General features: G+C 53.5%; 5 protein-coding genes across 5 annotated transcripts; 3 read left to right on the top strand and 2 right to left on the bottom strand.

Moving 5' to 3' along the window:
• Nucleotides 1–188: 188 nt before the first annotated feature.
• Nucleotides 189–3,253, top strand: J4E86_002268 (uncharacterized protein; the record flags this gene model as incomplete). Its single annotated transcript, XM_051442828.1, has 4 exons — nt 189–204; nt 255–323; nt 403–1,427; nt 1,478–3,253. 4 exons carry the CDS (start codon nt 189–191, stop codon nt 3,251–3,253), a joined length of 2,886 nt encoding a protein of 961 aa, XP_051306416.1.
• A 6,001-nt stretch (nt 3,254–9,254) lies between these two features.
• On the bottom strand, nt 9,255–10,528 carry J4E86_002267 (uncharacterized protein; the record flags this gene model as incomplete). The annotated part of the gene is made up of 2 exons (XM_051442827.1): nt 9,255–10,259; nt 10,319–10,528. The coding sequence occupies 2 exons, from the start codon at nt 10,526–10,528 to the stop codon at nt 9,255–9,257; spliced, it is 1,215 nt and encodes a 404-aa protein (XP_051306415.1).
• A 641-nt stretch (nt 10,529–11,169) lies between these two features.
• Nucleotides 11,170–14,608, top strand: J4E86_002266 (uncharacterized protein; the record flags this gene model as incomplete). Its single annotated transcript, XM_051442826.1, has 4 exons — nt 11,170–11,253; nt 11,300–12,243; nt 12,317–13,834; nt 13,882–14,608. 4 exons carry the CDS (start codon nt 11,170–11,172, stop codon nt 14,606–14,608), a joined length of 3,273 nt encoding a protein of 1,090 aa, XP_051306414.1.
• A 2,762-nt stretch (nt 14,609–17,370) lies between these two features.
• J4E86_002265 (uncharacterized protein) lies at nt 17,371–22,466 on the bottom strand (the record flags this gene model as incomplete). Its single annotated transcript, XM_051442825.1, has 7 exons — nt 17,371–18,455; nt 18,506–20,290; nt 20,350–20,376; nt 21,376–21,391; nt 21,442–21,951; nt 22,002–22,117; nt 22,169–22,466. The coding sequence occupies 7 exons, from the start codon at nt 22,464–22,466 to the stop codon at nt 17,371–17,373; spliced, it is 3,837 nt and encodes a 1,278-aa protein (XP_051306413.1).
• A 1,071-nt stretch (nt 22,467–23,537) lies between these two features.
• J4E86_002264 (uncharacterized protein) lies at nt 23,538–24,662 on the top strand (the record flags this gene model as incomplete). Its single annotated transcript, XM_051442824.1, has 2 exons — nt 23,538–24,180; nt 24,337–24,662. The coding sequence occupies 2 exons, from the start codon at nt 23,538–23,540 to the stop codon at nt 24,660–24,662; spliced, it is 969 nt and encodes a 322-aa protein (XP_051306412.1).
• Nucleotides 24,663–24,812: the final 150 nt, after the last annotated feature.

The raw sequence follows: 24,812 nt of genomic DNA, 5'->3' as shown, positions 1-24,812 counted from the left end.
GCAATCGCGCGTGTTACCCAGCCAGCCCAAATACAAAGCTGCTTTCTGCCCTCACCCGCCTCCCTCCCACACAAACCACTTTGATACCCATCCCCTCGAAATACCCATCCACCCTGCCTCCATTGTTTTCAGCTCTGCGTCTGCATTTTGATACCCCACCTTGATACCCACAGAAGCAGTCCTACACCATGAGTTCCGTAAATCGTATGTCTAGCTACCCCGCTTTGCCCCCAAACATTGCTAACAGACTGCAGGTCCGGTGGACTTGAAGCAGAAGGAGAAGGATGTCAACAACAAGCTACAGCTGTACGGCATCTTCGAGGGTATGTGAACACGTGCAATGGCGCGTCGATGCCCTTCGCGTCGCACACGCAAATGTAAACAAGCGCTGACCACAACTAGCCTTCTCTAACGGAAAGGTCCCCTCCAACCAGCAAATCGATGTCGCGCTCAACTCCGCGCTGGCCCACAGGTCGCTCAACTCACCATCCAAGAAGCTGTCGAGCGAGGGTCAGCATCTGGTGACCGACCTCAAGAAGGTCATCGAGCAGGCCAAGATCCTACTACTCACCAAAAACGAGGGCAACCTCCTCCAGGACTTCATCTGGCAGGCAGAGCACCTCGGTGGCAACAGCGCCGCCCTCCCTAATGCGCCTGTTGATAAGGACACAGCGAAGCAGCACGGAAACGAGGCGCTTGACGGTCTACGGACTCTCGGCACCCTCCTCATTTCCAACGGCCAGTTCAGGAAGTTGCTTTCAGATGCCACCGTTCTGCTCCGTGACATGGCTGGCGATGCCGCCCAGAACACCGCCAACAAGGTCAAGCCCTCAGAAGACCGTCTCAACAAGCTAGATGAGCCTGCTGAGGACAACACTTGGCATGACACCTCCGACCTGAACCGTGAGAACCTTCGCAACCAAGCTAAGAGCAGTCTGCCCTTCGGCAACAAGAACAAGGACGAGGCCAAGGGTGACTTGAAGGAGCATGCCAAAGACATCAACCAGGCTGCCAACCCTGATGGCTCGCGCGACCCCCAGCACACCGCCCAACTTGGCGCCCACGAGGGTCAGACTGGCCAAAGCACTGGCGTCGACGCCCGTGGTGCTCTCGATGCTGCCAAGCAGAAGGTTGACGCGAACACTTCTGAGGAGGACAAGAACATGGCCCGCGCCCGTCGCGACCAGATGAACAACTACCTCAAGGGCAAGATGCCTGAGGAGCGCCGCGAGCAGACCATCTGGCGTCTTAAGAAGATGGTAGTCGAGATTCAGGGCCACCAGGACTACCAGCGTGCCATCGAGACCCTACTCAACCTCGCCGAGCAGTACTCCGGCCATGGTAAGAACCTTGGCCAGCAGGGCAAGGGTTCTGTTCAAGGTGCGCATCAGAACGATGCCCTAACTACTGCTGAAGCTGATCTCAAGGTGCGTATTTAGGCTTCCTCTCGGAAAACAAATGGCTGACCAACATGAAGACTCTTCTTGAGCGTTTCGCAAACAACACCTCGTTCGATGACTTGATTGAGTCCATCAACCAGGTCTACAAGGACGCCGACCAGGATCCAGAGCTCAGGAACTGGTTCACTCGCATCAACCAGTTCATCCGCAAGACTCTCCAACAGCAGGGCTTCATCCTCGAAGACCGTAGCAACGAGGAGTGGAACCAGATCTACGATGATGGTCACCGCCTCCTTCGTGGCCGCTACCGTGGACACACTGACCGCATCGCCGACGAGTTCAAATTCGTTGGCGAGCAGTTCGACGCTGACCCGCAGAACAAGCAGTTCGCTGAGTCTGTCAACAAGCTCTTCCTTGACCTTGGTCAAGATGAGAACGGCCAGACTGTGTTCAAGCCCCACCTTCTCAAGGACCTGAGCGACGTCATCCTCCCGTCCATCTTCGAGAACGTCCGTTACGTCCCCATCCCGCGTATCGAATACAGCGACCCCATGGTCGACGCCGTCGTTGAGAACCTCGTCATCGAGGGTGATAACCTTGCTCCCAACTCTTTGGAGTTTGGCTCGGACAACTACTGGCGCTGGGGACGCAAGTCCATCTCGAGCAAGAACAAGAACAAGGTCATGCTCTCTGTCTCGGGTGTACAGATGGATCTCAGGGATGTTTCCTACTACATCAAGCGCAAGCAAGGCTTCCCATCCATCACCGACAAGGGTGTTATGGACATCTTCATGGGTGGCTCCGGCTTCAGCTTCAAGGTTGAGATGGAGACAGCTGACAAGGCCCGCGAGAACAACGCGCAGACCCACTTCTTCAAGGTCACCAAGGTTGAGTCTGACATTAAGAACCTTCAGATCAAGATGAAGAAGAGCAACCACAAGCTCCTCTTCAACATGTTCAAGCCCCTTCTTCTCAAGGTCATGCGTCCTGTCATCCAGAAGGTCTTGGAGAAGCAGATCAAGGACTCCGCCAACCAGCTTGACGGCCTTCTCTTCGACATCAAGACTGAGGCTGACCGCGCCGAGGCTGAGGCCAAGCGCAACCCCGACCCTCAGAACATTCAGAACATGTACCAGCGCTACGCCTCTGCTATGCAGCACCGCATCATGCAAGGCAAGCAGAAGAAGGAGCAGGTCAAGGAGAAGACCAAGGACACCCAGGTCAACATGGCTGTTACTCAGCACGACTCCATCTTCAAGAACATCTCCCTACCCGGCGGTATTTCTTCCAAGGCTACTGAGTACAAGGAGCTTGCCGGCAAGGGCGAGAAGTGGGAGAGCCCCATCTTCTCCATCGGCTCCGCCAAGGAGACTTCCAGCCTGCCTCAGGTTGGCAAGGTCACTCGCAAGCCCCACGGTCGCGCAGGCGGCTACGGTAGCACCAGTGAGGAGTCCCGCGGTCTTGGAGCCTCGCAGGGCATCAACCCATCCGCCAACCAGTACGACAGCCAATACACTAACGCTGGTGGCCTCGGCGGTGGTCAAGGCGTTACCACTGGTCAAGGTCTGATGGGTGGTGCTGCTGCTACTGGTCTCGCTGGCGGCGTTCCTTCCACCACTGGCACCCAAGGCTTCGGCACTCAGGTTGACGATGCTTTCAACACCACCGGCACCGCCGCACCTGTTGGATCGTCTGGCCTCGGCTCCACTGGCCTTGGTTCAACTGGTCTGAACGACCCTACTGCCACAACTACTTCAGCAACTCATCCCGCTCACCCCACTGGTGCCCCGGCTCCCGGCGAGTATAACACTACCTTCGGTGACCAGAACCCCGTCTTCCAGGGCCGCGTTTAGATGCTTGTTGGTCGACCAGTGATACCCGATACGCTTGGGGCTGCGAGTCATGATTACGACTTTCCTACCTTTTGATCATGGATGATACCACGATTGCGCCACGGCGCACGCGCACATGAGTAGCAAATAGCATGTTTTCTTGGTTCTTCTTTCTTGCTTTCGGCGGTTTATGAGTAGTGTAGGACGATTGCGCCCGTAATTGGGAGATGGTTGCTGGGGCGGACCCGAAGCTGTCATAAGCTTTTGGTCAACGAAAATTCCTAGTTTGTCGTCCGTGTTCCCGTAGTAATAGTTAATTAAATGGTGTTTAAAACTACTTCGTATTTCTAGTGAAAATTGTACATATTCGATCGTGGGTTTCTACGACCCTCGCCCGGGTCGCATACTGTGGATTGGACTGTCACATCACGGTCATGTCAAAACACTTATGGAATAGATAGATCTTCCTCCCACAAGCATAATATGACTCCTTTTCGTTTGAGAAAACATCAACATCAGATTTTAGGCCAAAACGAGATTTGTATTACCGCAAGTTCTTTACTTGATCTCTACCTATACCTGTGACGTTTAAGATTTTCCTCTTGCCGCCTCTCAATATCTTCCTCCTGTCTCTCAAGCTTCTCTTCCATTGCCTCATACTGCTGCCCTCTTCCCCTTCGTGGGTGGCCTGAAAATTCGCTTGCGCGATACGAAAAAGAGTCCCCAGATGGCATACGGTGTCTGACACTTTCTACAGGTTCATCTGCATAGTGGACGCGACGCACAGGTGCTCTTTCGTAGAACCGGTCGCGACTCCGGCTTCGACTTCGGCTTCGGCTATAGCCCCAACTACCGCTCCGTGACCTGCCATGTCGTACATGTCTGGTTCCCAAGTTGACATCACCGCGTGTGGACGTGTACCATTCGTTATCGTCGTCAGAGTAATCCAAGAATTCCGAGCGTCGGCGAGTAGGTGTAGCATTTGGTCGTTTGATCCAGTCGTCTTCGTCGTCGTCAGAGTAGCTCAAGAACTCCGAGCGTGAGCGAGAAATTCCAGCGTTTGGTCGTCGTCGCGGCGGAGGTGGTGGTGCGACAAACTCTGCAAGTCTGCGCCGATAAGCGTCATCTGTATATGGACTGAAATCGTCGACAGGATCGCCTAGACTGAATGGGTTGATCGAGTTGGTGTAGCGACCTTTTGTCGTTCCCGTTCGACGAGGATGGTCTCGCACAACATGTATGTTGGGAGTTAAGTATGGAGATTCTTCGTAGTCATTACGTGACGATCTTCTGTAGAGCACGTGTGGATCTGAGTATAGTGATTGCCGGCGTGCTTCTATTGCTAGATGTGCCGGTGTGGGGTAAGAATCTTTTCTCTTCGACGCAAAACCACATGGAGATGGTCGAGGAAGATGCGCGGACTTGCTGTATTGATCCAGCAACCTAGTGTGGTCTCGCACATACCACTCGTCAAAATCATCATCGCCATAACTTTCTCTGTATAGATCACGCCGTCGAATAGGGAATGCGTCGTAAGCTGCGCCAAATGGGTCAATGATGCTGTCTAAACCGCCCTTGGATTTGGACGGCCCTTGACGTTGCGCGACGGTTATACTAGCGGCTTCCACAATGTCTCTTTCTTTCCTCATCGTTTTGCGATACGTGGACGATAGTAGGTCCCGTATGCTATCGCCATTGTAACCGATCAGTAAGCAAGAGCCTACGGTGACGCAGGTTAGTGGTATGGCAACGCTCCAGAAGACAGCTTGTGTTTCGTCCATGTCTCTGATGTCAGAGGCATTCATACCGAAGTAGCTTGTAACGAATGACAATGGCAAAAAGATGACTGTAACGACGGTGAAGACCATGATAGCCTTTCCATGATCTTCTTCGTTGATCTCCAAGATCTGTTTCGTGCGATCAGAGAGCGGGGCGCAACGTCGCATTAGATCAACGTAATCTAGCCGAACTAGGGAAAGGTGATCTAGGCAGGCCTTTCCCAGAGCTTCCTCGTAAGGATGCATAGCCCGACGAGACGGGCTTAGCTTCTCATATGTGCTGTCATCGGTGACCTGGAGATAATTTCGTACCAGATTGGTCTGCCAGGTGTTTACCAACTGTAAGACTTGTAACTCTTCTTGAATCAAGTTGATGGCGCGCAGAAGGCGCTTGCTTGGTCTGTGATTAATTTCGAATTGCTAGTACATGTTAGCAAAGTCTAACAATGTATCACGTCGTATTCTCGCTGTTGTCGAAGCGTGTATAGCTCCTCACTTCTTCTCTCAGAGATGCAGTGTTGAAATTGAATTTACTTACGACTTTGGAGACGTACACATGATACATGTCGCCGATAGTCTTGGACTGCTCGAGAGGCTTCATCAGCAACCTTCTCATAAACCATAGAGACACATATTCTGGTCCCAGGGAAAGATGCCTGCGAAGGTTCAATGGTAACTCGGGTCTACCCATGTCGCAGAACAGAAACCGAGCTTTGCGCAGAGACCGTCGCGCCTGGAAACCAAAGCGTCTGAGTACTTCGACATCTCTCGATGAGTATGGATCGTTTGTAAGCTTGCGAGAGTCTTGAAACCGAGGGTCGAGTCCATACGTCTTTTCATTCTCGTGCAAAGCTCGCTCGATCGCCAGGTAGTAAATCACAATCTTTTGAAATGCGTGAATCAGTTCTTGCGGCAACGTATACAATGACGATAACTGTCCATCCTCATTCTGAACACCCTCGGCAAGCTCTTTGGCTCGAATTAGAAAGTCTTTGGCAATCTCACTAGCATGTGTAAGAATCACCAAAGCGCTCGCATTCGTCAGTTCGCGCCGGTATTGTACTGAATTGATTATCCAGTCTTGCAGTTCTTTAAAACTCGGTATCTCAGCGTCAGGATGTGCAGTCCCAGCCGAATATTTCTCCACATGTCGCACAAGATGTTTCATTGCAGATGTTGCGCTACTGAATGGGCGTCTGCATCTTATACAACGCTGAATCGATCTTTGCAGTGTTTTCCTGGATTCTGGGAGTGAAGATGGAACTTCCCAAGCGGAGGTGCGGATGGACCAGATACGGTTGTTTAGCATGTCAGGGTGTTTCCAATCAGAGTTCGTGTATTCCTCTGGGTCGGGCTCAACCGCTCCACGTTGCGCAATGGTCGTTACTTGCTGATGGATGTTTTGCAGTGCGCCTGATAGCTTTCGAAGCATGCTGCTACTATCTAGGTCATCTACGAAAAGACCTAAAGTTTTGGAGACAGTGTCGAGAAACTCGACTGATCTTGTCAAAATCTTACGGCAATGAGTGGTGACGATCATCTTGTGGTTTATGGAACCCGACTCCGGTAGAGGCGTTGCTTTGACAAGCTCCTGTAATTCGGACCGTCGCGTGGAAACGCCTTCACATACCGTCTCAGGCAAGGAGTGGTAGTAGTTGGTTAAGGTAAAAGCATCTTCTACAGGACTGGTTGAACGAACAAGAGACCTCGACGTCATGAGCTTCTCCACGTAGTCCAGGCAGGCGATGGACCGGTCTTTCCCGGTGGTACCGAGTACTACCGGCTTCCCACTTCTATGAGAAAGATCGTTGGTCTTAGACTGCAACCAGTGAAAAAATGGCGGAACACACGTGGGGGGGCCGACAGCCGCTGATTCTGCGGTCGAAGCTTCTTCATGTCTTCCGTCACGTATCTGGTCGTATGGAATCGTGATGGTGATCGAGACAAGCTGGGCTGCTCGAGAGACGATGCTTTTCCAATTCCCGGCTCCGGCCATAGTACCTCCATTCACATCCTCAACTTTCAAGTTAATCCCTTCGCCAACAAGGGGCCCCTCGAGAGACGGATTGCTGTGGAGAATTCGCGATTCCAGCTGGAAATAGGATCTGAAATCACCTATTGGATATATGAGGCTGCTCCCGTCGCGATTGGTGATGTGAATCTTGGTCAGTGTGTTTTTCGTGAGGCTCTGTCTGCCAAGAAGCCTAATATCTTCTTCAACAATGCCGATAGAATTTTTCATCGCTATAGGCAGAGTTTCGTGTCCGTATGTCACAATAGCAGTAGATCCAATGTTGATGATCCACAGGCTGGGGACATGAACGATGTTATTCATCGGATCATTGCCAAATCTCTTGTATGACTGTTCCTCATCTCGCTCACGAACAGATTCATACGGATACAAAGCCTGCATCAAGGTACGTGGGGCGAACAGTGAATCTTCTTGCCCAGTAGTAGGCTTTGCAACTTGTTGGAGACTGAAGTAAGGTACGCAGCTGAAGATCACAGACTGGGTGTCTGTTGGATCGGATTCGTCGGCTCGAAGAACGGTCCCTGGCTCGATGAATCTACCGCCTACAAATGGCTTGATCTTTTCGCCTCGCAGTTTCAACAAGACCTCGCGGGTAAGGGCCTGTAGGCGGTCAGACAAATGTGGGATAGTGAGGCAAACATTTTCGAAGCGGTCAAAGTCGAGATGACTACCATTGAGATGGTACCATGTTGTTGCTATGCTTGTTCGCAATCGAGGGCTTGCCAGACTTGGTAGCATATGAATTTCAAGCATGTTCTGGGCGTCAGACTCGATCGCCATCGCTCTGGTGATTCTCCGTATCTCCAGATTCTTGTCTCCCGGTTCCTTCTTCTCTGCTCCCGGGCCCTCCTTGTTTTCGGGTTTATCAGATTCTTCACTCAAGGCGATGCTGCTGCTCGAAGGTTTGGTCTGCACCTGAAATGAGAGGCTGTTGCCCTCGATGTCCACTGGATGCATCGCATAGCGGTTGGGCTGTAAAAGTGGGGGATCTCTCGGAGGCGTATCCTCTTCGCTGCTCGATGACCATGACTCGCTCTCACTAAAGTCTTCGGTGATGATACTGCTTTCTGATTCTTCGGGGGTTGAGACCCTGCGCGGGAGCTCAAATCTGAGCGCCAGTTCCTTTCTAGAACTATTCGTCCCAGGCTCTACACGTGAAGTGTTTTGTGGCTGGGGTCGTGACGGTCGCCGGTGATTCCTCCCTGAACGACCATCGTTGCGCGTGGTAGAGGGTTGTTGATGCCCCGCGCTGGTCGATTGAAGCTCTTGAGCAAAATCGATGGGCTCCTCGGTGAAGTAGTCGGCTATCCATTGCGAGTTTTCTGCGTCCTTGGCCTCTTCACCTTCAGGACTCAAGGATACGTGTCGGGGCTGGTTTCCGCCCCCGTACAAATCATCGTGCGCAAGCTCATCAATGGAAGCTTCGCGCACCTCAGCCTGATACTGACGTGGGGGACGTGGGAGATGCGGCGTGGCTTCCGAATCTTGCGTTTGGCCCTCCATAGATGGGTGATCTGGGAGCTGGCGAGCGGAGTTGCGACGGCATGGGAGAGGGGACGAGACGAAAGTAAGGCAGACATGATGTGTGGGGGCCAAAGGCTGAACTGAAGGAAGAGTGAGAGTCAGACGCTAGTATGTGCATGCAGGCAGATGAAGACCTCAGCCTCTCCGGGGTTCAGCTCGCCTCCAGCCTAGCGTCTGATTTGGTCAGCTATCGTGCCATCCTGATTGGCCGCAAAAGGGGCAAGCGCGCCGTCCCGCCATGCCTCGAACATGTGTTCTCCATCAGTCTAATCGTAAATCCAACAGTCACAAGTTGTAGCAGTCGTCATATTGCACAGAAGATCATGAAGTCATCAAACATAGCTATAAGATTTGAATTCAAGCCCGGATCAAGGGCGACAATCATATTACAAAGGCTACTATTGTTGACGACAAGATGAGGCAAGTCTGGACAAAGGAAACAATCTGCGAAGGAACATGCTGCAATATCCAATATCGTCGAGCAAAAGTATCCAACTGGTATCAAAGGGCCCCGTCAATGGGCGGCGGTAAGGCTAAGTCGTAAATCGTGATGGTATCGTAAGGAGATAGAGTTAGAGAATGTTTGCGCGATTAGTGGTGGCGGTGGAAGGTCGGTTGGTGAGGGTATACGTGTGCCAGCGTATGTACAATTGTTGTCAGAGTGAGTGTCGGGTATGTTGAGCGGTGGTCATCTGATTGTGAGAGGCTGCTGAGCTGGCGCGATGGGTGACGGTAAGGACGATTGGGGTAGCTGCTGCGTGTTGATGGCGGTAGGGGTCGCCTGCTGTATGCGTGTCTGTGGTAACTCCTTCTTCTTAACCAGCAAGCTCTTGAATGCGCCAAGCCATTTGGCCAGCGAGTCTTCATTGGAAGCGCAGAATTTGTAGTTCTTCTCCTCAGATATGACCTGCATGCAGTACTGCTTGCTTCGCGAGACTGGGTCTATGTCGACAGCATCGATGATGCTGGAAAAGGGAATGATATGGGTCGCGGAGTATTCGTCGTCGTTTTTGTAAAAGGCAAGGCACTTTGGCCGCAGAACCACCCAGATCTTCTTCCACTGGCGCACGCCGCCTTTGGACTTGAGGACATATAGCCAGCCGTGGTAGACTACGCGCTCGTTGGTGGGGGTGGCGCCGATGTTGCTCTGCTGGCTTGCATTGCGCTGTGTCTGCGGCGTGCGCGGGAGAGACTGGGCGGAGGCTTGGTTGGTGTCGGAGAAGTCGAAGTCGGAGATGGAGCCGCGCTCGCCGCCGGAGTAGTTGAGGGCTTGCGAGGGACGGCGGGCGCTGTGCATGTGCTCTGGGGCGATGGAGCTCGAGGGCCTCGGCTCTGTCTCGGAGGAGCTGGAGACGATGTTTTCTCTGGCCGCGCGACCGAAGCCTGAAAATGTCTTCCTGCCGGTGGTCGGGCTCATGACAGTCATCTCGGCCTCGTGCTCGCCGATGCGCGCCTCGGTGCGTATGAGGTGCACCCACTCCTGGGCGTCCTTGTCGGTGGTTGCGCCGAGGTGGTAGTTGCGGGCGGGCGAGAAGATGCCAAAGACATGCTCCATCTTCTTCTTCGAGTCTCTCTGGCGCGCGACGGCCGTGATCTCGGCGAGGTTGATCTGGTGGCGCAGCTTCGTCTCGTCCTTGTCCTTGTAGATGGAGAGGCAGTTGGGGCGCAGGACGAGGTAGACGGGCTTCCATTGCTGTGCACGTGTTAGTAGACGTCATGGCGTGCCTGTCGGCAGCGTGCGTGCATGCGTGCCTTTGTCTTGCGCGTGCGCTTCACGACGGTGCCGGCCTTGATGATGCGGTCGAACTCGAAGCAGCCGTTCTGGTTGACGGGCGACATGATGTCGACGCTGGCATTCGCAATCTTGAGGTTCTGTATATGGGGCGGGTCCAGCTTCATGCCAGCAGAGCGGATGGCCACGGGTTTGGCGGGCGTGTGCTGGCCGTCCAATGTCGCTGCCATGTCGGCGGTGGGAGTCACATTCACGGACAGGCAGGCGGGGTCGATAGTGGTACGTATGGGTGAAGGCAGGCAGGCGGGAGGCTATAGGGGCGTTGCGGTGCTCGAGCGCGGTCGTTATATCCAAACTGTTATTCAAGATCGGCAAGGGCGACAGGGGCGATGCATGGGCATGGGGCAGGCACGAACCACACCAGCAACGGCAGGCGCACAGGCTATAAGGACGTGGCCAGCACCAAGGCCCGAGTCGCAGTGGTGAGGTCAAGCAAAAGACCGGCGACGATGATCCCACGACTAACACGCACGCGATGCGACGCGACCGCAGGGTGGCCGTTGGGCGTCTGTCGCCGTCAGCAGGGTCTGATGTCAGGGTGCAGCTTGCCCATGAGCCATAGTGACGCGGCGGGGTGGTAGCGCCTCTGTTTCATCCAAATCTTCAACGCCCATCCCAAACCACACAACGAATCTGTAACCTCAACCACTGCTGCATCCCCTCCACCCCTCCAATTTGCCCTTTTTGGCCTGCGCGCCTCTGATCTGCAGCGAAACGGCCTTGCCCGCGCCCGACTGGGTCACATCGACACGCGAAACACGACAACCGCCTCAGCAGTTTTAGCTCCGAGTCTCGACCACGCTCGCCCAGGATGCCCGTCGTTCCGAGCGACAAGCTGGTGTCGCTGCAGCAGGCGGCTGATGGTATCAGGAACATTTGCATCCTCGCTCACGTGGTACGTTGACTGTCCGCGTGACGGCGACATGTGCTGAATGCAGCAGGACCATGGCAAGACGTCCCTCACCGACGCCCTCATCGCCACCAACGGCATCATCTCCCCCAAACTCGCCGGCAAGATTCGCTACCTCGACTCGAGACCCGACGAGCAGCTGCGCGGCATCACCATGGAGTCGTCTGCCATCTCGCTATACTTTTCCCTGCTGCGACGGTCTGCGCCCGAAGCACAGCCAGAGCAAAAGGAATTTTTGATCAACCTCATAGACTCGCCCGGACACATAGACTTCAGTTACGAGGTCTCTACAGCATCACGTCTCTGCGATGGCGCTGTCGTGCTCGTAGACGCCGTCGAAGGCGTGTGTAGTCAGACTGTCACAGTCCTGCGACAGACATGGATAGAGAAGCTGAAGCCCTTGCTCGTCATCAACAAGATGGACAGGCTAATCACAGAACTGAAGATGAGCCCTGGAGAGGCATATACACATCTGAGCAAACTGCTCGAACAGGTAAACGCCGTCATGGGCAGCTTCTACCAAGGCGAGCGCATGGAAGATGACCTCCGATGGCGCGAGAAGATGGAAGAGAGACTAAATGCTGCAGCTGAGAAGACTGACACACGATCCTCATCCATACTAGAGAACGGCGACAGCATAGACACCACCAACACGCCCGCCGAGTACGAGGAAAAGGATGACGAGGACATATATTTCGCCCCAGAGAAAAACAATGTGATTTTCGGCAGCGCCATCGACGGCTGGGCATTCACGGTAAGACAGTTCGCCAGCCTGTACGAGAAGAAATTAGGCATCAAGCGCTCCATTCTTGAAAAGGTACTCTGGGGCGACTTCTACCTAGACCCCAAGACGAAGCGCGTACTCAGCTCCAAGCATCTCAAGGGCCGCCACCTCAAGCCCATGTTCGTTCAGCTCGTCCTAGACAACGTATGGGCCGTATACGAGGCCACCACAGGAGGTAACAACGGGAAGGGGTGCGTGGATTTCCTTCCCTTTCGTGATTTGTCTGCATGTATCATAGCAATATACTTATACCTTCCATTACAGAGATCCTGCTTTGGTTGAGAAGATTACCAAATCGCTCAATCTTAACCTTCCAGCACACATCATGCGCTCGCGCGACCCGCGCGCACTCCTAATGGCACTCTTCGCAGCTTGGCTTCCGCTATCGACCGCTTTACTAGTCTCCGTCACCGAATACCTGCCCCCACCCTCGAAAGCGCAATCCGAGCGCATGCCTGAACTCATCGACAGCTCTCCGGGCGCCGACTACGTTGCACCAGAAGTGCGCGACGCCATGACTAGTTTCAAGGCCTCCAAGGACGATCCTGTCGTAGCCTACGTCAGCAAGATGATCTCCATACCCTCCAGCGAACTACCACAGAACAAACGAAGAGGTGGTGCGCTCACGGCTGAAGAAGCCAGGGAGATGGGGCGAAAGAAGAGAGCAGAGATCGCCCGGCAGCAGGCTATCGCTAATGGCGAGGATGCTGATGTTGGTAGTGTCACCGACGCTCTGAGCTCTGCCGCCATCGGCGAGACTGAGACGCCTGTCGAAGAGACACCAGAGCCGGACGTAGAAGCCGAGCACCTCATCGGATTCGCACGTATCTTCTCCGGCACTCTGAGTGTTGGCGATGAAGTTTACGTCCTCGGCCCGAAGTTTACCCCAGCCAACCCACACGCCGCTCCGGAGCCGCAGAAGGTCAAGATCACTGCGCTATATCTGATGATGGGGCGAGGCCTAGAACCTCTCACAACTGTCCCCGCTGGTGTCGTTTTCGGTATCGGTGGGCTCGAGGGTCACATCTTGAAGTCGGGCACGCTATGTTCTCAGCTTGCTGGATCGCTCAATCTTGCTGGCGTTCAGATGGGTTCAGAGCCTATTGTGCGTGTTGCGCTCGAACCCGAGAACCCCTACGATCTAGACAAGATGATCAAGGGTCTAAAGCTCCTCGTTCAGAGTGACCCATGCGCAGAGTATGAGCAGTTGCCAAGTGGAGAGCATGTCATCTTGACAGCCGGTGAATTGCATCTTGAGCGATGCCTGAAGGACCTCAAAGAGCGATTCGCCAAGTGCGAGATCCAGGCTGGTGAGCCCATCGTACCATACCGAGAGTCGATCGTGGCTGCAACAGAGATGAACCCGCCAAAGGACCCCAACCTACCACGAGGAACTGTTGTTGGCGAGACAGCTAGCAAGCACGTTTCTGTACGCCTTCGAGTCCGCCCACTACCAGCCAGCGTCACCGAATTCCTAGGGAAGAATGCAGGTGCTATTAAGAAGCTGTACTCTGATCGACGAGCCGAAGACGAAGGAGAACATGCTCCACATCATGTACATGGCGTCGAGGACGATGGCATTCAAGAAGCAGAACAGCGCGAAATCGGACAGAGCCTGAGTTTCGAGGAGTTCAAGAAGCAGCTCAAGGAAGCGTTCGCAGAGGCAAAGGGACAGAAGGAAATCTGGACTGAAGTCATTGAGAAGATCACAGCATTCGGCCCTCGTAGAATAGGACCGAACATCCTCGTCGACGCAACCAAGGATGGGATATGTGGTAGAGCGTGCGTACCCCTGTCTATGTTTTCACTTCATTGCTAACTCTTTGCAGACTCCGTGAGTCAACATCCCCAGACGTCGATGCAGACAACCCCGCCGATCGCACTATTTCCGCACGCACCTTCTCTTCTACAATCTCATACGCATTCCAGCTTGCCACCGCGCAAGGCCCCTGTTGCGCCGAGCCCGTTCAGGGCATCGCCGTCTTCCTTGAGGACGTCATACTCAACATTCCTGACGACGAGAGCGCACAGGACCGCGGTCGCTTGACAGGTGAAGTCATCAAAGCCGTACGCTCATCTATCCACCAAGGCTTCCTAGACTGGTCACCTCGCATGCTTCTCGCAATGTACAGCTGCGAGATTCAAGCCTCCACCGACGTCCTCGGTCGCGTCTACGCAGTCTTGACGCGCCGCCGCGGAACCATCCTGTCGGAAACACTCTCTTCTACTTCCTCTGCATCTACCACTGGATCGCAGACTTTCACCATCAACGCGCTTCTCCCCGTCGCCGAATCTTTCGGCTTCAGCGACGAGATCAGGAAACGCAGTTCTGGCTCTGCTAGCCCGCAATTGCGCTTCGCTGGCTTTGAGATGCTGGACGAAGACCCCTTCTGGGTACCATTCACCGAAGATCAACTCGAGGATTTGGGTGAGTTGGCGGACCGAGAGAATGTCGCTAAGCGATACGTAGATAAGGTCAGGAGGAGAAAGGGATTGAGGGTTGCGGGTGAGAAGGTGGTTGTTGATGCGGAAAAGCAGAAGACGTTGAAGAGATAGTCTGGTGTTGTAGGATTCGAAAGGAACACGGGGCGATTTAGAGTATGAATTGAAGCGACCATGGCAACGACCATGGCGAACGATATGATGGATCCTCGTTCAATCGATAAGGCGCACGTGACTTTTCACCAGAGCATACATTAAGTCCCCCGAGTTCTTCCACACTTTTCTCTCCTACACACAAATTGTACAAAATCCAAAAGGATACGCGAAAGCATGTCTGCGCCTTCTCAGGCCTTCTTTCCAAAAAGCTGTTATTTCCCCGTCATGTGTCTGCCTCGACCTCGTTTCTCTTACACCTAAAAAGAACGAAATCTGCGCCATGGCGGGCCTGGTGTCTGGGTTCCCAAAAACATCAGGGAATCAGCCTGATGGGATTTTAAGGCGTGCCACGAGTTCAAAATTGGTAACGAACGATGTGATGTCGTGTTTCGGTTGTTATCGACCGACAATAAAAATGTCATATGGCTTGCGCGATGGCTGCACTTCTTCCCGTCTGCACTATGAAGTCTGAATACATCTACAAAAGAACTTTGCACACTGTCAAGAGCAATACCTGCGACCTACGCGGTTTATTGTGTCCTTTCTCTCTTCTGCAGAGTCGGCACGTCAAAATTCTGGCTCAATAACAAGATGCTGCGCTGCTCTGCACTTTCTTCAAAAAATACACGCGAACACTTAATGTGTCGGGTCCTTGGCTACGAGACGTAAAGATATATCCCTCAGCTGGAGACCACTGCGACACCTTTCACTCACTTGGCAAAAACACAATGGCGCTGTTATGACTCTGTAATAATCTTCGCTCTTTTCTCAAAACGTGATGTTAGCTGTTCATGACTTTCCCTGGGTTGCCTAGAACAAAAGCACACAACCTTGGAAGATGTTGTTCATGTGCTGTCGCGCCTGTCGCTCGTTCTAAGGTATACAGCACGACCAAAATGGACAGTTTCATCGCTGATGCGTATCGAGAGCTCTACTTCATAACATCTGCGAAGAAAAGCAGAGAACGACTATCATCCATATGAAAGAGACCGTGCGTCAGAGTGAGAATATAAATACTACCCGTCTTCCATCCCTCATCTTCTCCTCCTCATCTTCATCATTTCCTGGATTGTCAGACCAAAATCGGTGCTCGAAACTTCCATGTCCTGCGTCCTGTTTCTTTCTGAGTCACCGCCGCTGAACCTCATGTTTTGTGTCTCTTGACCAAAAACCTGTAGGTCAGACACATGGCGTTCGCTGTGCCTTCGACTTCTCAGGAATTTGACTACAAAAGCGCAGATGACATTGTTGTGTGTTGCGGAAAAGAGCGGTCATACCTACAACTTGTCGCATAGAAAACCCACTCATTGAATCTACCCTCGCTCGTACGATACCTACAAAATGCTTCCAGACACACTCAATGAAAAGCGCAAATTACCATGCTCTAGCGGCGATGACACGGTGGGTCGGACTACAAAAGCTCATTCTTGAGTACGGCTTTCTTTCCCGGTTCCATTCTCTGCATATGCAAAACTCCAAAATCCGAACAACAAGACCAAATGTCCTTTGGTCTTTTCTCTCGCTAAAGAATCCAAAAGATCGCAAAAGAGGATCCATGTGCAATTCTCGTCGTTTCTGAAAACAACCTTAAAAGACACAAAGCCCCCATGGCTCTTCTTTCGACCGTGTTCATACCTGCCGTACTCTAAATGCTCCACTACCAAATCACGCGGCAAGTCATCACATGGCTTTTGTTCGGCCTGGACTTCTTACTCAACAAACTCACTAAGCACCGAGTGTATAAAACCCACGGCTGAGCTCCCTCTTCACCTCTCCATCTACACACCTCTATTGTTCTCCACAAAATACTCTGGAAGAGCTGTTGATGTCCTGTTCCTTCTTCTGAAAACCAGTATCGCCTGTTATCATGCGTCTGGGGCCTCTCTTCTCAGAAAAGGGATGGATCGACCGATGACCGAGAATCCAGTGCTCCCATACTACGGATGATCTGGCCCGACCCAAACACGCAGACGAAGTTAACATGATCTTCCGTTCTGACGACAGCAGCTACGACTACGCTACCCACATCACCCATCCTACTCGTCATATCAGAATGGTTCGCCGAAACTATTTACCAAAAACGTTTCTCTTTCAGAGTAATGTGCTATTGCTCACGGCATTAAACACATTTCCAGCAGTCAATGTTCTCTGCCTGAAGCCTCTTATCCAGGATGTTATGACCTTCTGTGCGGATTCGGCGTTCGTAAAAGTGCCCTGACTATGCCTGTAACTTCCAATAATGATGATACCAACGCCTATGCGTGTCAAAAATATGGCGGGGCTTTCCATGGCGTGAAGCAAACCGACCCTTCGCCAGGAAACTGAAGAGCCTGTGGGAAGACTCTCAACATGACGTTCTGTAGAGTCGCTTTCGTGGGGTCACGAACGAATGTGTTGTTTAGTACGCGACAAGAATCTCATGTGCCAGATAAAAGCAGACACCGTGCTTTTCTTTTCTCAAGTTCTACGTGTCTCACTAGAACGAGCATCTAGACAAGTTAAACGCGGAAAGCAGCTCGAAACCGCGGCCCACAGAATAGTCGCGTGTGAATGCTTTCCCTTCCCATAACCATGTCATCAACAAGAGATGTAGACAACCACCCCCATTTCCGTGAAGTTTTCGTAACATCGTGGCATCCCAGCCTACCATGAAACCTTGACATATCCCCTCGTATCAAAACGCATCATCCTTCCCGCCCGCACGACCCAGAACACATAGCCTAGGCACTACCCGGTGGCCCGCCCATGTTCAAAAGGATATCTAACATGTCCATACCACCGATATCCGGTCCCATGGCCGTCTGATTGATCTCCGCACCCCACTGATCCAGCAAAGGATCAAGTGGCAGCGCAAGCCAATCCTGATCTTGACCGGCGCCCCAGCTCGCACCACTATTCGCCCACTGACTCCAGTTGGTGTTGTTGTTGCCGTTCGAGTTATTGTTGTTTGTATTGTTGTTCTGGTAGTTCTGATAGTTGCCAGGCGGTGGCATGATGCTGATGGAGTTGCTGTTGGGGTCGTAGGGTTCGGCTGAAATACCCCAAAGAGGTGTCGCGCGACCGCTTGCACCGAGGCCCATGCTAGGGGAGCCGGGCACGCTGGTACCAGTACCAGAAAAACCCGTTTGCTGTGATCCCATGTATGCCGGTGCAAGGTGGTTGGTGTTGTTCAGTGGAGCGGGCGGAGGCATCAATGGTGCTTGGTTCGGGCTCTTGCTCCCAGCGCGGGATATGCCACTCGAGCCGTTGGCAGCAAGGCGCACGAAGCGCGAACGGATGCGGTGGGTCAGGGTTTCGACGAGGTCAGCGAAACGGTTACCGACGTGCACATCGTCGACTATGCTCGTTCGTAGGGCATCAACTGAGTCGCTGAGCAGGCTAAGGCTGACGGCCACGTCTTCTTCGGTTGCACCCAACGCAAATGTCTTGAGCAGTATTATGGCCACACTGACGATGCGGAAGAACGTGCGCACTGGCGCATGCCGTAGATAGCCACCAGGATGCAGACCCTCCACCACGACTTTCAGTACGTTGCGTGACGCATCGATGACTTCGTTGATGTAGTGGCGATCGTTTGCGTACCACTTGACGAGTGTACTAAAGGGAATAGCGCCGCCGTCATCGTTACCGGTGCCATTGCCGTTGCTGTTTGGAGTGCGTCCGTTCATGCCGTTGGGCTGAGCATGTGTCTGTAGCGGAGTGTTATGTGTGCAGCGTTCTACCACTGCCTGGAGAGCGAGCGAGTTGAGATATACACGCGTGTACTCAAACTCGATGATGAGGACATGGCGGAGTTGCGCCGGTACTAGAACCTGTTAGACAAAGTACGTGAGAACGGCTCAATGACAATCTCACCTTGAGGGGCTCGGTCGAAACATTTCCTCCACTCCACCAATGGCCCTTGAAAGAACTTCAGCATCTCCTCGTAGCCTCCTGACTTGAGCAACTCCCTGGTCTTGCGTCGATTGGAGAACAACTTCAGGTTACCCATCTCCATGACCTTGGCAATGCGGGCCCAGAAGTCGAGCACAAGATCTTGAACAGCATGGCGTTCCTGCGTAGCGATGGATTCGAGCGGAAGGCGCTGGCCATCTGAGCGCATACCAAATTGCGCTGGAGGAGCCTTGATGCGACTGATGCGCTCTTTGTATAACTCAAGTGGCGATGGGCCGCCAACTAGGTTCTCATCCCGCTCAAGCTTGGGAAGCATAGAGGTGAGACCCAGTCTGCCACTGGTCTGGGTGACGTATATGATGAGCAGGTCGCGGAGATGGTTCTTCCTCCGGTAATAGGCCTTCACTGTCGCATGCGAGAGGTGCTGATTTGCCTCTTCGAACTCGGTCTCGTTCGTCTCGTCGAAGACACCAATCTCGAACGCGAGCGTCATGGCGTTGCCCAACAGCATCCAGCACATGCGGTCACTGCGCCAGCACGGCTCCAGCCAACTGTCGATGCGCTTATCGCCCACGCCTTTGTACATATCAGCTTTCGGTCCTGCCTCGTAGGGGTCGTCGGGGAGAACGAGTTCGTCGTCGTCATCGCCAGGAGGGAAGTGCAGCGCGCGAGGATGCCATTCGGTAAGTAGCATCAGACTCTCGACAGTGCCAAGTGTACGAAGGCCCTTCCGCGACAGAGGATTCACGTCGGATCCAGGCTGCTGGCCTGCGCCACAGAAGCCGCCGCCGAACTGCTCTTGTCCGAAGATCATGCGATCTATCATGCCCTGCAGGTACTTCCATAGCTTCTCGTGGATGAGGTATGACCGAGATGTTGCGCCAACACCGCTCGAGCCGCTGGGTTGAGAATACCTCGCCGAGATGGTCAGTAGGGTGATGACCAGCATAGGCTCCTCCTTAAGCAGCTTCGCGTGAAAGGCATGGTCGCGGTAGTCGGGCACGACGATTGGTGTGAGCGGCGATAGGAAGGCGTAGAAGTAGTCGATGTATGCGATTGCCTCTTTTGCCGTGAGCCATCCTGCGCGCACAAAGCGGAACTTTGACCAGGCTCTCACGGCGTCGGCGAAGGCAGCTTCGTTGGGAGGGTCGGGCAGCATGGGCTGCTGTATAGCCGGATCGACCGAGGGCTCGACGGTGGCGCGCGAGTTGGCGCGCGCATGGGATGTGTTGGGCCGGGGGCTTGCGAAGTTGGTCTGCGAGCCTGGTGTGCTGCCGAGGGTCGGTCGCTGCATGCTCGAGCTGCTTCCGGTGCGGTGGTGGTTGTTCATGCCCGCCGCCTCGAACAGCAGGTTCAGCGCATCGTGGCCGCTGTAGACCTCGCCCGCCTGCAGCGTCGCGACCGTCTCGTTGTTCACCTTCTGGTCCTCTTCCTCGTTGGGCGTGGGCTGGTGGCCGCCCGACGTGTTCGGCCGTCGCAGCGGTTCGTATCGTCCGATGGAGCCGCCTGGGGTCAGAGGCTGCGATATGTACGCCGGGTTGGTCGTCGTGGTGATCAGAGGCTCCGGCAGGCCATCTGAGCGCTGGCGCTTCCGGCCATTGCGCAGCTCGTAGTCGTCGACCTCGTCATAGTCGTCCTCGCCGTCGGCCTTGCGCTTCCGGCGTGTCGCAGAGAAGAAGCACTCCTTACTCTCCCTCCTGCATCGCACGCAGGGCGGGTCGTGTGGGTTATCTACCGGGCCAAGATCTGGAGATATCAGCAATTGCGCGATAAGCAATGTACAGCGTCAACGTACCGCATCGCACCTTCCTGCGTCTGCACGGGATGCAGGCCTGGTAGGTGCGCGTGTGCTGGGCATTCTGCGTGCGCGGCGGTGGAGAAGCGTTGGAGCCCGCCGTCGACATGGTGGTGGTGGATTACGGTCGGCTTGCACCGGCTGAGAGCTGGCGGACTTTGGCTCTGATAAGGGCTGGAATACCGCCGAGGCTCCTCAATCCAGCGAGACGGTACCTGCATACAATATGCTGCAAGTGTGCGCAACGGTAACGCCTACAGGAAGGTCTTCGTGTATGACTCCGCGTAATTCTGCTATTTGTTATCGTCGACTTGAGCTTACGGTACTGAGGCGTCGAAGGACTCGGGAGCGGGTCACGAGCGCGGGGGCTTTGGCTATTACGGAATGGCGTGTCCGCTCCTCCAATCTTGAACCACAACACCACGTAACAGTCGCAGAGTCCCTCGGGTACCTCACGATCCACTGCCGGGTCACGCGTTGAGTGTGGCCGTGCAATCCGCTGCTTACGTCAGGGCGACCGATGCGTCCTGGCTGTACCTGCTGCTCGCGGCATGTGATATGCTCGTGCACTCTGCGCGTGGCACAGCACCCAATCCGACCAATGGGCAGTGAGCGGAGACCACGAACGTCATATCCGTCGTCTTTGTCCGTGTCTCGATCTGGCACGGTTGGAGGCTGGGATGTATATTGTCACTACTCACGCGTCACGAACAGCCCGAGGTCGCGTCTCGATGACATGCCATAGCTTCTACTAGCGCACAATTGCATAAGCATGTACCAGGTAGGAAGGATGGCTACAGGCCTTTAACAGAAAGCAGAATTATATTTGAGCTGGACATGTGGATAGCTGCAACGCCAGCACGCTTAGCACCTGTTAAGCCGGAAGACGGGTACCTTCAACATATCCTCTAACACCCTTTGGCCACGCAATGTATCCAGACAGCCATCTCGGTCAATGTCAACATGACGCCAATGGTGCATCCTTCCAATGTGCCATCGCTGGCTTCATCCCGGGTTCTCTAGCACCAGAACCCACAGGTCATGTCCGAAAGCTACAACGCCGTTAGTCATCGTACCATCAAGGACTCCCAGGATCACTTACCCTCGGGTGATCGTTCTGGTGATTCTCATCACAGTCAGTCTCGCCGCGCGTCCACGGGTTCCAAGAGCACATGCCCATCGCATCGGGGGTATTGGTGGTCAGAGTGCTCCAGTAGCCACCCTTCGGCTCAAACGCAAAGTACATCTGTTTGTCTTCCGACCTGTAGAACACAATCAGGCCGCCCATGCCTAACAGCCTCACAGCACTCTTGTCGATACGACCGGTTCCCTCAGGGTACGTGATGACGGATTTACGGTTGTTGTCTTCGACGCTGTAAAGCATGCCAAGCATCTGGTTGTGCCAGCCTTCTGCGGGCGTGTGAAGACACTGCTGGAATAGTTGCAGTTTGAAGGAGCAGAACCCTGGGGCGTAGTTCGCAGAGGTCGAGTTGGTAGCGGCTGGACTGGGTGGCATCGAAAGCATCTCGGGGAGCGCCTCGGAGCGCGCGCGCTTCACGGTGAAGTCTGACTCGGGCTTTGTGCAGTCGAATTCGCAGGTCAGGGCTTGAGACTTCAATAGTTATCAGTGGGAGTAAGCAGAAGAGTATCTTGAGAACTAACTCGATGATTGCGGTCACTATCGTTGCAATCCAGCGGCAGGTTGTCCCACGGCTTAGTGGTGCAGTTGAACTCGCTGTCTCCATTCTGGTTAGGCCATTCAGCGTCGCCGTAGATGACTATCTTGCGTCAGTACTTTTGGAATTCCAGTGGGCCGCGATAATACACACATCCGATACTGTCCCTCTCATATCTAATCTTCAGTTTCTTTCCAGCAACCACGCCCGTGAGCGTCTCTCCATCGGTCAAGTCAATGAAGTCGGTTTGCTCCATAAACTGGTTGCCAGCGCCATCATAAATGGGTGAGAGGTCGACGTAAGTGTTGGCGCGGTCGTCCCAGCAATCCTGAGTGACGACGGCGTCAAAGGAACAGCGACCGGGTGTGAAGTCGGGACCGACACCTTGAGCGACTACAAAGGTAGTCGACAAGAGGAGTGCGGAGGCGAAAAGGGTAAATAAGATGAACATGTTGGCAATAACGGTGCTTCCAAGCCGACGGGATGATTGAGGAAGGTATCAAGGGTAGTAATAGGGTGGGGTGGAAGGTGAGTGTTGTAGTAGGAGATATGACGTGATCGCTGGTCGCAAACGCTCAGATGTTGGGCATTCCAAGTAATGAATGTGTTGCGGTAATCCTGAGAATGGAGGGGTGGTTCAAGGTTAAGAGTGCTCAGGGTCCACTGCACTTTCCTGGGACAGGGTAATGACTGGGCTTTCAGGATCCACGTTCGAACCAAAATTCGTTTCGTTACGGTGCCCGTCCGAGCCGCGATCCTTTGTTTCTGGTGCGAGTCCTCCTGACAGATCCGGCGATCTCGCGTTTGTTATTACGCCAACAAGCCACCTGTCGATGGAATGCTGCCCAAGATGTGAGAGAGACTTGTAAGTTGTGGTGCATATCCCAATACTTGGCGCTTCGTAAATGTAAAAAGTCCAATAATGAAGGCTACGCTCCCCATTGTCTGATGCGTAGATACAAGCTTTTGGTATGAGGTCGCGCCGGATCAGGCTGCCAAGGCTGATGTGATGCTACCCTACTTTTCTCGTGATTGGCAGTTGCAGAGCACAGTACATCCCCAAAATCAAAGCCCTAAAGCTCTCCACATCTAACTACGAGACACATTGCTATGTTGATTGGAGCTCAGGTAGTCTCTTGCTACAAGACCCGAAACAAACGCGAACGTGCAATCGCCCATGAACGGCGAACATCTCTGGCTTGCAATGACTTGTTGTAAATTCCTCAGCGCCTACCTAAGTATCCAGTCGTTATACGTGATCAAAAGATGCAGTGTATACTCATGCATGCAATATGCGCGTTTCATTCTGCATGCAGCAGCCAATATTTGAGACTGCATAGTCGAGGTTACACAGCAGCGCAGGCAGTCACTCACATAAGAGGTCAAAGCGCGACGGCTTGCCCCGTTTGCTTATCACAGATTGCAAGCCTGCCTACTTAAATGATAGCAATCATATTCTATAAAGTCTTCTAAACCCCGGAAGTATCCAATTCTATCCTCGTACCTTGGTAATCCATTCGACATGTCTCACGATACACCTTCATCCCACGCGGACGAAACGACGTCGCCGCTCTACGAAAAGCGATCGATCCCGGGAAAGGGAAACGGCCTTGTCGCGTGCGCCGATATACCGGAGGGGACTCGTATTCTGTGTGAGAAACCGTTGTTCACTCTAGTCTCCGCAGCGAACTTGATCGATAATGCTGTGTTGGCGAAAGTGAAATCTCTCTCCAAGGACCAACAACGCCAGTACCTCGGTCTTCACAACAACCATCCCAGTAGCAACATCTTCTCTGGTATCTTCAAGACGAATGCTTTACCATGTGGACCAGGCTCGCCGATCGGTGGCGTGTATCCAACCATCTGCCTGATCAATCACTCTTGCGACTCCAACTCCCACCATAGCTGGAACGACACGATAAGCAGCGAGACCATACACGCCCTTCGAGACATCAAAGCGGGAGAAGAGATCACAATCTGTTATAAAGATCCTGAGACTTATCAGGCGCGACGCGCTAAGCTCAGAGGCTCGTTCGGGTTTGATTGCGACTGCAGTCTCTGCTCGCTTCCACTTGAGGAAAGACAAAAGAGTGATACTCGCCGCACCCGCATCGCGCAACTCGATGAAGACATCGGTGACCCGAGCCGCGTCATGAACAGCCCAGGTACCTTCCCCTGGACACCCCTACTCGTGTTTACAACCACTGATGCACTGTAGTACGTACAGCAACTAAGGCTAGCCAAAATCTTTGAACTGGCTCGATAATATCTAGGAAGACATTTGCTAACTCACGTGCGTGTCATTTAGGTCAAGGTCTTAGCAGACTGCCGAGAAATGGTACGTGTCCTGAACGAGGAGTTCAAATGCGTCACGATTCTGGATGCAAGACTGTACTACGATGCGTTCCAGGTCGCCATTACCCATGGCGATCAAGCTCGTGCTAGCGTCTTTGCGGGAAGAGCATACGACGCTCGGCTCTTTTGCGAGGGGGACGATAGCCCGGAGACACGCAAGATGAAGGACTTCCAGGAAAACCCGAATACACACCGCAACTTTGGAGTATCCAAGCGATGGAGGACTAACAAGACTGCGGCTCCCAGAAATCGGGACGAGACGGAGTTTGAGGATTGGCTCTGGCGGTCGTGATCAGGTTGATTCGCGAACCTGAAGGTGTGAGAAATACCAGCATACGTGTTACAATGTTGATACCATGGTGAGAGAGCAAACAGTGGGTCTGCAAGGTGATAGACCGGCTTGACAACGTGATGAGATTCTGGTTTGGCTTAGCTGGTGTAG

Source organism: Alternaria arbusti, assembly GCF_024043155.1.
Source record: "Alternaria arbusti strain BMP 1465 chromosome Unknown scaffold_2, whole genome shotgun sequence".
Classification (NCBI taxonomy): domain Eukaryota; kingdom Fungi; phylum Ascomycota; class Dothideomycetes; order Pleosporales; family Pleosporaceae; genus Alternaria; species Alternaria arbusti.
Note: the sequence above shows the minus strand (reverse complement) of the source record. Positions and strands in the feature narration are given on the sequence as shown.